The sequence below is a fragment of the Carcharodon carcharias genome, chromosome 2, assembly GCF_017639515.1.
Source record: "Carcharodon carcharias isolate sCarCar2 chromosome 2, sCarCar2.pri, whole genome shotgun sequence".
NCBI lineage: Eukaryota > Metazoa > Chordata > Chondrichthyes > Lamniformes > Lamnidae > Carcharodon > Carcharodon carcharias.
Window position 1 is genome coordinate 193231553 of NC_054468.1, and position 12070 is coordinate 193243622.

The 12070-nt window shown below is 39.8% G+C and overlaps 1 protein-coding gene across 1 annotated transcript in view; it reads right to left on the bottom strand.

Annotated features, from left to right (window-relative positions):
• LOC121292656 (creatine kinase M-type-like) overlaps positions 1–12070 on the bottom strand; it is a 29585-nt gene continuing 17515 nt past the window's right edge. The window contains exons 4-8 of the mRNA XM_041214912.1: positions 10833–10965; positions 4829–5000; positions 2997–3120; positions 1757–1946; positions 1–257 (exon numbers count right to left, since the gene is read on the bottom strand). Of these exons, the coding sequence (XP_041070846.1) occupies positions 79–257; positions 1757–1946; positions 2997–3120; positions 4829–5000; positions 10833–10965 (798 nt within the window). The 3' untranslated portion in view covers positions 1–78. The remainder of the gene's footprint in view (positions 258–1756; positions 1947–2996; positions 3121–4828; positions 5001–10832; positions 10966–12070) is intronic.

Here is a 12070-nt window from a genome sequence, read left to right on the forward strand (position 1 = left end):
AATATAGTTTCCATCCCACTATGTAACTTAATATTTACTATTATATGTGCTGTATCATAATTATTCATGTAAATCCATCTACTTCTGAGAAGGAAAAAGGTCGTCAATAGGTATTCCATGTTCTATATATTTATCCATGTTGATCAGCAGTTTAATGCCATCAACTACCAACTGCAACAGTTGAACTTCTGAGAAACCAATTCTGTCTGCGTTGGAAATATCCCAGACGTCACTTTCAACAGAAGAATCTACAGAACCTACAGGAAAGGTGAGTACAAAAGTTAAGTTAATAAATATAACGACTGTTTCAATGATTATAACAGGAGAGTCTATAAAAGTGAACAGGAAGTCAAAATAAATTCAGCAAACATTTTTTGGAAGTAATGGTGTAATAATTAGAGACATTGGGCCATAATTTGCTGTCAAAATAACAATGAGGCTAATGGAACTCAATTATTTATGCACACTGTTAAGAGCGAGAGGCCGATGTGCAGTTTAAAGTAGAAATCCAGAAGTTGCTGTTTGAGATGAGCCACACCGCCATTAGCTTCATAAAAATGGCATCTCACTGTCTACCTCAACATTGAAAGGCATCAAGTTGCTGTATTTTTTTTATTCATTCCCGGGATGTGGGCTTCGCTGGCTGGGCCAGCATTTATTGCCCATTCTTAGTTGCCCTTGAGAAGGTGGTGGTGAGCTGCCTTCTTGAACCGCTGCAGTCCATGTGGTGTAGGTACACACACAGTGCTGTTAGGAAGGGTTTTGACCCAGTGATAGTGAAAAGACATCCAAGTCAGGATGGTGAGTGACTTGGAGGGGAACTTCAGGTGGTGGTGTCCCCATCTATCTGCTGCCCTTGTCTTTCTAGATGGTAGTGTCATGGGTTTGGAAGATGCTTTCTAAGGAACCTTGGTGAATTCCTGCAGTGCATCTTGTAGATGATACACACTGCTGCTACTGTGCGTTAGTGGTGGAGGGAGTGAACGTTTGTGTATGTGGTGCCAATCAAGCGGGCGGCTTTGTCCTGGACAGTATCAAGCTTCTTGTGTGTTCTGGGAGCTGCACTCATCCAGGCAAGTGGGGAGTATTCCATCACACTCCTGACTTGTGCCTTGTAGATGTGGACAGGCTTTGGGGAGTCAAGAAGTGAATTAAACATCACACGATTCCTAGTATTTATGTGGCTAATCCAGTTCAGTTTCTGGTCAATGGTAACCCCCAGGATATTGATAGTGGGAGATTCAATGATGGTAATGCCATTGAACATCAAGGGGTGATGGTTGGATTCTCTCTTGTTGGAGTTGGTCATTGCCTGCCACTTGTGAGGTGCGAATGTTACTTGCCACTTGTCAGCCCAAGACTGGATATTGTCCAAATCTTGCTGCATTTGGACATGGACTGCTTTAATACTTTGCTTGGAGAATAAAACATACATCCCAGCTTTGTATATGTATATGGTTTGGCATGATACATAAATGGATACGTTAGGGTATTGAGTAAACAAAAAGGTACATAGACAAGACAGCAGCTTGAGAAATGGAAGAACCATATGGAAATGTATTTGTCTTGAACGAAAAGAAAGCTAGAGGTTAGTATATTATGGTGAGGTAGCATGAACTTAACACATGAAATGCAGAAGTGTTAAGTTGTTTACTAATGTATTCAGAATTTGGTGTCACTCATCATTTTTCTTTTTGTTCAAATAGTTAGTTACATTAGTAATTTTATATAAAAATGTTTTATTCTAATACAATACCAGTAAAAATTTTTTCCAGACGTAATCTCTGCAAGACCTCACCGAACTTCTTATGTTTACTGACGTACTTCAGCCTAATGTGGACACTTGCCCGCAAACCAGTGCCAAGATCCGAAGGGCAGGTTGACACATAACCTAGATTGTCTTTCCAGATGAAGGGGTGGTTTTTCTGATGGTATATTTCTTCAAGCTAAATCAACAACCACAGTTAGCTCTCCATCTTTTAAAGATGTGTGACTCAATGCTAGTCCTCAACAAACAAAAAAACTACAGTTCTCTTGTGACAAGTTCCCCCCTTCAAACACCAGGTTAATTTCTAAATCCAGTTAAGTAATGGCTATTTGGTTTCTTTTATTCTTTCACGGGAAGTGTGCCTCACTAGCTTGGCCAGCATTTTTATTGCCCATCTCTAATTGCCCTTGAGAAGGTGATGGTGAGCTGATTTCGTGAACTGCTACAGTCAAAATGGTGTAGGTAAATCCACAGTGCTGTTGTGGAGGGAGTTCCAGGATTTTAACTGAGCAAGGGTGAAGGAACGGCGATATAGTTTCAAGTCAGGATAGTGAGTGACTCGAAGGGGAACTTGCAGGTGGTGGTGTGCCCATGCATCCCATGACGTTCAGCATCACAAACATGCTCTCTTGTATACATCATATTTTTGAGGGGGTGTTGCTGTCTGATTTTTTTGCTGCCTATTCCTCCTTTCTGGTGAGACTGGATTCCCAGATTCTACCAATTTCTACTAGAAGGAAATGAGTTGCCTGGCAAACATTCCCTCCCTTTCTACCAGGAAGATACCAAGTCTTTGTTTGGCACTATACCATTTGGCTGAGAATGAGCAGAAAGGAGTGAAGAAATTCCATCTGCATTGTACCTCTCCTTGTTTTTCATCCTTAATTTTATTTCCATTTTAATTTCTTCCAGTCACATACACTGATCCAAATGGAGAGTACATAAGCTACTTCCAACAAACCTCTAGCTAATTCTTGGGAAGTGCTGAAGAGCACACTGGTGTAATTTGTCCTCTAATTATCTTACCATTCCAAAGGGTAAACTTATGATATCCAGCAGGCATTTCTGCCAGATAGAAAAAAAAACAGAATTTTCTGTATCTTATTGCTGGCAACTTAACGCACAGTTTTATTTCAGTTTTCAAGTATCTGTAGCATTTTACATCTATTTTTCAATTGATCTTTTTTGAAAATTAATGTGTGTTCAGAATATGCAAGTTATTACATACCTTTTTAAGACCTGAACAATAACGTGTAAAAACTTGGTTCATATTTCCTCCTTGTTGCTTAGAAGTAAAGCGAAGATGGTCTTCTTTATTGACCCAGACAATAAAATTCTTCATATCATTATGCCTGCAGAACATAAATTTATAATTGTGTATGTGGTGCCATGCTCCCTTGAACTGCACAAGGGTTAAAGGAACCAAAGTAATTTCTATCTGAACAATCAATAGTAACTTTCTACGATCAGTGCATCACTGCATATGAATATTTCAATTAACTTGCTAAGCACTATGACGGATTGCTATGTACAAAACAAATTTGTCCATTTACAGAGTATTATCCCTTCATTTCTATTTGTGCAAAAGTATAATTCAAAACAATATTAATTTATTAGTATTATCAAAGTAGGTTCCCTTGCCAAAACAGAGATGTTGGACTAACACTACATTGTTCCATGTAAAATTGCTCCAATATATGTTCCAAATGTAAAAGGATGGATAGAATGTGACTATTTATTGTTTATTAAACCATGTTAATTTCTCCCCCACACAAGCAAACCACTCATAGTACTTTTCAAGGTGTATTGAGGTTGTTATCTATCTGTTCAGTCTCTGGCTGTCACAAACAAAGTACATTCCTCTTCATAAGGATCAAAGTTACAGATCACCACAGAAACTTCAGTTTTGTTCTTAGTAACAGGATGCTGTCTTAAAATGAACCAGCAAAACAAATAATTAAGAAGAGTCATCGGGCTGAAACATTGGGCAAAATGCAATGCCTCAGCCACTGGATGGGGCTAGGTTGGGGAGGGGGTGATGTATGTAGGTGCAGGTGCCATGCAGTCAGGTGGGCAGGGGCGCCTTGAAGATCCCAGTGCCTTCAAGCTTTGCTCTGATTTAGCACAAGGCAGGAAGGCTCAAGAGCAGCCTTCCTGCCCAGATGCTAATTGAGTCCTTTAAGTTTAAACTTAACCAGTGGCAGGCAGGGACCACACGACATGGGCCTATCCCCAGGAAAAACCTGTTGAGTAGGCTTGGGGCCTGGCTGGGGTGTCCCTCCCTACCAGGCATTTTGTGCCTGATGGAGACACCCACCGTTGAGAACAGAGGGACCCAAAGACTCCATCTGCTCTTTAAGTTGAGCCGCATTCCAAACCTCACCGGGACTTTCCTGTTTGACCCCGGCAAACCTGCCCCACTCACCCATTTCCTTGGGCTCCATCATCAATCCCTGGTGTAGGTGCACTGCAGTGCTACTCTGATTGGCCTGCATCAGGGTGTCCAATGGGGGTGGAATCCCCTTCAGAGGAGCCAGGAAGCCCGACAGCCAGATAGCTAAATGCCTGATTGGGACTTAATAGGGCCTCCTGAAAATGGCCCTGGGTGGGATTACCACCAGATTGCAAATTGCACAAACTGCCTCGTGTGGATGGTTTTCTCCTTTTCGAAAACCATGTAAATTTTTATTTCTATGCACCTTATGGTCAAAGTGATGGCCAGCCAAGCCCCTCCCATCCTGATATTAGATGAGACCAGTCTGAAGCCAGATCTCCCTTTGATTCCTTTCTTCACCCTTCACTATACTTGTCTCTCCACACCACAGGTATTTTGTAGTTAAGGGTTTTTTGCTCATCAATCTCTTAGTGCTACTGTGAAATACCAACACAAGAAGCAGCATGCTTTAGTTCACTTGTAATTGGTATATGACTTCAGTGCCTCAGAACAATCAAGATCAGAAAGTCAGTAACATGATAAAGCTGAGCTGAGGATGCATCAGTTGCAATGTACTATTCCACTGTACTTGACAAACAATTTAAGTTTAAACCAAACATGCTCACCAGACACCCCGTGCATCTGGCCAATCCCTGGCCATACCAGATGAAAGCATCAATGGAGAAATAAGGTTATCAGTAAGAATTCCAGCAGTGGTCAGTCTCTGAAGTTCCTCCTCACTCAAGTTCTTCAGCGAGTGATAAGTTCCCTTAAATTCACCATCTAACGCATTGAAGGCTACGGGTTATAATTTGTTAGGAGAAAGTAATTGAAAATAGGTCTCATTAAGATAGATAATACAGGAGAGAGAGCTCATGATTTTATATGCTTTTTGCTCCAAATAAATCAAGTAAAAAATGTTTTAGTTACCTATCCAACACAAAAATCAAGGCTGAATCGGAGTGCTGTACTGTCCGAGATGCTGGCTTTCAGATGAAACATTAAACTGAGGCTCTGTTTGCCCTTTCAGGTGGACATCCCTGCTGTTCTGGCCAATATTTATCCCTCAACATTACAAAAAAACAGATTATCTGGTCATTATTACATTGGTGTTTGTTGGAGTTTCTGTGCCCAAATTGGCTGTTAAAGTACTTCATTGGTTGTAAAGTACTTTGTGACATCTGATGGTTGTGAAAGACACTTTTTCAGTGCAAGTCTTTCTTTAATTTAAAGCAAACTTAGTAAGCAGTCTGTGCAATTGCAATTATCTATTTCCTTTGGGGGAAAAACATTTATATTCAATGGCACATGATAATTTTCACATTTTGATGAAAATATGTTGGCATAATTTAGGATACCCTCGTGCAACATCTCAATAATGCAAACAAAATGCACCATAGTTTATTTTCCTCAGTCCCTGACACTGACCCCTCCCACACACACCAAGAGGTGTAAAGCAGACAACCATTGTAGCTGTTTCGCAGTCCTATGTTCATTGATTACAGCGTGGAAAATCAAAGAAGCCATTTCTGTTGGTTCTATCACTTTCAATCCAAGCTTTGCAGTATGGCTGGCATTAACTTAGTGGCAACAGCAAACACAAGACTTTGTTGTAGAAAGGGAATGCTTGCTGCTGTCAGCATATGTTCTGTGCACTGCAGGGAAATTGGCGAGTTTCCAAGTTTTTCCTTTCATAACAAACACAATTTCAGAAGCCTCCTAAGGCAAATCACAAAGAAACCAAAAGGACTGGGTCAAAAATACCAGCAGTGACGTGGAAATCAAAACTATTCAGTTATAACACATAATTTTTTGTCAAAGGATAGAAGTAAGAATAGAAATAGTGAAAAGAATAATATATGTAATTACAAAGCGCATTCTGTAATTAGGAGCTCTTGTGGTGCAGTGGTACGATCCCTATCGCTGGGCCAGGAGCTCCAGGTTCAAGTTCCACTTCAGGACTTGATGGCCAAGGAAAGTGCATTCATAATGTGGCCAAACAAGTTGATTATCAGCCCATAAATCCTTCCAACATGCCTGAAGGCAGGCAGTGACGAGCAGGAGAGTTTCTTGGTCTGCAATACTGAAGAAGGCAATGGCTGCAATACTGAAGAAGGCAATGGCAAGCCACTTCAGTACTGTGCCAGGCCTAACCATGGATCAATCCAATGGAAGTCCATTGTTGCCTACACCCTCTCAGAGCATCATACCTGAAGGAGGAGGAGGATTTTGTAATTTGGTATTTTGGACAAAAATCGGTTAAATAGAAAAATCATTAGCTGGTTAGTGGTAGTGCCAGTGTATAGCTTAACCTCTTGACACAAGTCAGAAGTTATGACATGAAGGAAGGCTGTGCTGCTGCAATTACTGATTGTAGTAAAAACCCATCTGGTTCTCTAATGTCCTTTAGGGAAGGAAATCTGCTGTCCTTAGGTGGTCTGGCCTACATGTGACTCCAGATCCACAGCAATGTGGTTGACTCTCAAATGCCCTCTGAACAAGGGCAATGAATGTTGGTCCAGCCAGCAACACCCACATCCCATGAATGAATAAAATAAAAGACAGCATAGCAAACAATAAAAGTTGGTTCAGAACAGCCATTGACATAACTGAATGGAAATAATAGCAAATGTTTTTTATCATAATCAAGAATAAGAGATAGCAACCTTATTGATAGGCTTGAAAAATGGTGTCATTCTTCAATTGAATGGTCTTATGTTCAGTACAGGCATCTATCCATTACTATTTACTCTGGTTTACAATAAAAATACTGGGTCTGATTTGAGCTTCTGTTGCAAAAGATGTGCTGTAGGGTGGGCATGTCTGGACAGTTTGAGCAGAAAGCATATATAAATTGAGTCAGCAACAGGGTGTGGTATCTAAGATTTTAATAATTTTGGTAGAGTGACAAATATAGGGACATAATGGTAAATCTACATAAAACCTTAGTAAGACGACAGTTGCAATTTTGAGTTCCATTCTACAGGAAGTATGTTGAGGTAATAGAGACAGTGCAGCACAGAGTAAATAAAATGTTGCCTGGTGTAAGAAAATACAAATATGAAGAAAGGCTTGTAAAATTGAGGAAGTTATTGTTAGAACAGAAGAGATGGAAAAGTATTTAAAATTATGAGAAGATAGGACAGACATTTTTAAGTGATTGTGGGATTTAGAACGAGACGAACATAGATATAAGATTAAATGTAAGAGATTTAGGACAAAAAGCAAGATAAATATTTTTACACAGAGGATTCTGAGGCTGTGGAATGCACTGTTGAGATTACTGATTGAAGAAATGACTATATCAATATTTAAGAATATGTTAGATAGATTGAAGAAAAGTGGATATGGGAAGAGTGGACTATTGGGATTAGGACTACTTGCTTGTGAGAAGGATGAACATCAACATGGACTGGTCAGGCAAATAGACTCAATTCTGTGTTGTAATTTCAATGTATACAATTCTTTTTTTATTCTTTTATGGGGTATGGGTGTCGCTGGCAAGGCCAGCAGTTTTTGCCCATCCCCAATTGCCCTTAAGCTAAGAGGCTTGCTAGCCATTTCAGAGGGTAATGAAGAGTCAATCACATTGCAGTGGGTCTGGAGTCACATGTAGGCCACACCAGGTAAGGACAGCAGACTTCCTTCCTTAAAGGACATTAGTGAACCAGATAGGGTTTTATGACAATCAACAATGGTTTCATGAACCCCATCACTGAGACCAGCTTTCAATTTCAGATTTATCAATTGAATTTAAAATTCCACAAGCTGCCATCATGGGATTTAAACCCATGTCCCCAGAGCATTAGCCTGGGCCTCTGGATTTCCAGTCCAGTGAGATTAGCACTATGCCACCATCTCCCCATAATTCTATTTATGGACAAAGTGGAAAAGAGCCAGGCAGATAGGATGGGATCATTCTCTGGTCTAGAATGTAAGATGGTTGGTTGAGGCTCAGTTTCTGGAGACTGTTTCTGAGGAAACAAGAGGGCTGATATAAACTATATAAATCACAACCCAATGAAGCATTGTGCTACCTGGTAACAAGTGAACATTGCAGACAGGTACTCCGAGAGGAAGGCTTAATGATTGGTATAGACAGTTATGGCTGAGGGTGTGACTGGAAGTTCAGAACAGTATGCTGTCTTCTTGAATGGCATCAGGGAATGTAGAAAGGACTTTCACAGGGTTGGATGGGCAGCCAGTGAATCTCGTGTGAGGAATGAGGGAGGAAGAAAGCTAAAAATCAAAAACATTGAAGCTAGTTTTGGGAACATGATGTTTCATGCTCTAAGGTGGATAGGCAGATTAAGACTAAGGAAAAAGGTATAAGCACCCTATTAGCATGTCCCAAACTCTTCACAACCAATGAGTTTGTTTCGACGTGTAGTCACTGTTGATATGTATGTAAACCAAATTGTGCGCATCAAGATTCCACAAAAGCTTGGTCACATTGCTTAAGGGAGGAATATTGACCAGGATAAAGGGAAAACTCTTTTTTTAAATTGAACCATTTTACATCCCATTTGACAGACATTATCTGATCATAGGATACTTCATAACAAAGAAGAAAATTAATACTAGGACTAATTTGTTATCAATAGGATCGTCTCTTGTATTTAAATACAACTTGTAAGGATGGAGTTTCATACAAGCCAAGTCAAAAATAGGGATGAAATTCATCATTTTAAAATATACATTGAATGGATTCTAACATAAATCATTTGCACTTAAGTGGATTTCGCTTACCACAAATCTGATAGATAATATTCATTAGGTGAATTATGGATCCATGTTTCATGATTTATGTTAAATTGTGGGTTGAATTAGTAATTCATAAACAATGAAAATTCCAGCACAACGCAATAGCAGCCCAACAAGATCTTTTCATAGTGCAATAGCTGATGAATGTAGAGAGATCGTAATCTCCAGACAGAACAAATGGGAATGAATGTTTCATCAGCATCCTGACTATTCTTTGAACGGCAGCTGATTAAAAATAGCACAAAGCCTTGTGTTATTTTCAGAAGCTACTGCTGATGGATCATCAATAGCTGCTTGTCCTTTCTATTGTGATAACATGTGAAACAGCTATAGTGTTTTCCCACTAGATGGTGATAGAATTCAATTCACTCAATAATTTAGAGAATGCTAAAGATGGAGCAAAACAACAACTTATACAGTATAAGTCAGCATATAAGTCGACAGTTGAAGCCTTGAAAAGTCCCTCCAAAAACCGTGGTCAACTTATACTCCAAGTATAAAAGTGAACTGCCGGTGTGGGTGGTCACCATTTTGAAATGTCTTTGGTATCCAACCCAAAGAGTGGACACATCTTAAACTCCAGTGCATCTTCGCAACACAGCCCATATCTCCTGTTTAATCCCTTGCATCCAGTTATAAGGTACATTTATGGGATGAAAAATTGAGGCTGACTACTAATGTGAGTATAACATGTCATGGCTGAAAAGGACAAAGTCAACTTATATATCGAGTATACGCAAAACATGATTTTTGGGGCCGGAGAAATAGGTAGTTTTATGTGCCAGGTTGATTCATTTGCCATTATTTAGGATATTTATATAGCACCTCAAAACTAAAATATGACACTGAACCATATTAGGACATATGAGGTCAGATGATCAAAAATGTTGGGTAGGAAAGCAAGATTTAGGGAGGGAATTCCAAAGTTTCGGATCTTGACAATTCAAGGTGTGGCCACCAATGGTGGAGTGATTAAATTCAATGATGCTCAAGAGGCCAGAATAAGACAGAACCATAGACAAGTTACAGTACTGAAGGAGGCCATTCAGCCCATTGTGTCTGCACCAGTTAAAAAAGAATAAAAAGCTAGCTACCCATTTTAATCCATTTAAGGCAGCCTTAGTGATGTTGCAAATATGTGGTCAAAAGCTCATTTTGGAGTCAAATATGACACCAAAGTTATGAACGGCCTGGTTCAACCTCAGACTGTTGCCAGGGAGAGGAAGTCGGTAGTTAGGTAACAGAGTTTGGAGTGGGGACCAAAAACAATGGCTTCAGTCCTCCCAATATTTTAATGGAGGAAATTTCTGCTTATCCAGTAGTGGACATCAGATGAGCAGTCCAATAATTTAGCAATAATGGAGAAGTTAAGAGAGGTGGTGGTGAGGTAGAGCTGGTTGTTGGCAGCACATATTTAAATATCAACACTGTATTTTTGGATGAAGTCACCAAGCGCAGCATATAGATGAGAAATAGGAGGAGACCAAGGATACATCCTTGAAAGACATCAGAGATAATTGCATGGGAGCAAGAAGAGAAGCCACTGCAGGTGACACTCTGTCTATGATTAGATAGATAAGAATGGAACCAGGGAGAGCAGTCCAAAGGAGCTGGACAACATGGGGAGGCGTTGAAGGAGGATGGTGTAATCAACCATGTCAAAGGCTGCAGACGGGTTGAGAAGAATAAGGAGGGATTAATGGGTTACCTTTGTCATAGTCACACAGTATGTCATTTGTGACTTTTGGTGCAGTGAAGGGTGAAAATCTGATTGGAGGGATTCAAACATGGATAATTCTAGAGTTTTATGTTAACTTTTATGTTATATCCATCTTCTGCAGTGTTGAATAAACAAAAATAAATCACCCTCTACTGCAAGTTTTTCAAGCGCACGTCTTTCTCCACGACTACAGTGTGGCGGAAAAGAAAAATCATCCACATTGCGTCCTGCACTCACTTGACAGGTCAACACATACTGTCCATCTAAATCAGCTCCACCCTGCAGGGGAAAGAGTAATAAATAATTACAAATCTTTTATTAGCTAACCATTCAATTGTTGGTAATTATTGGACACTAGGGATATAGAAATAATGATCTGAATCCGTAGATTCAATGTAATGTTCATGGAGCTACTGTCGTTGTACACTGTCATCCATATTTCATGGTTCGGTAATACTACAAATTTTACTTTGGCCTGAAGTCATTTTGGCTTGCATTAATGCAAGTATAATTTGGATGTGACTTCATGTGGACAAACAATGAGATTCCTCCAGGAAGAATTTGGGTACTTCTTCAGCTATGCACCAACTGTAGTATAGCTGCAAAGAATGAAGCAAAGTTAGAAACTGGACTTTCTGAAAAGTTTTAAATTTAATTTCTAACCTTTCACATGTGAGCAGAGGCTGTTGACTTCACTAACTAGAGAACAGTACGTGGAGTCGGAAGTATAAGTCAGGTCTGTTGGCTCTGCGTCACTTGACACATGCACTGCAACTCAAATTGTGCATGCAGGGTTCTAGCAGTGACATCACTAAAATGGAACTTCTATACTATCAATAGAAACCCTCAATTTTAAAAAATGTAAAAATAACAAATATTCTACAATTATAGCACAAATGGTAACATATTCTCCAAATACAAGAAAAGGATGCTAACATTTGAAAAGAGACCAAGACAGTGAAAGGATTAGATATGAAATATTGTCCAGGGTTTTTCAGTCGGTGGGCCTGACACGCCAACACATAAAATGACGAGTGGTGACGTCAGCTGTGCATCCCAACATCATCACGATGTTTCATTCGGCGGGCGCGCCCCGGAGTCAGCTGTATGCCCGCCGATATGTAAACGGCCTATTAAGACCATTAAGGAACTGATTAAGGTGATTGTTAACGTTGCCCATCCAGCCTTAATGTTGGCGGCAGGTGAAAAGACCAAGTGGCCTTTGCGTTTTTTAGGAAACCTCATCCACAAGCAGGATGAGCTTTTATTAATTAATAAAAATTTTCATAAATATAAAAACATGTCCCATCTCATGTGACACAGTCACATGAGGGGACATATTTAAATACATTTTTGAACCTTTTATTCTTATTTACAACAACGA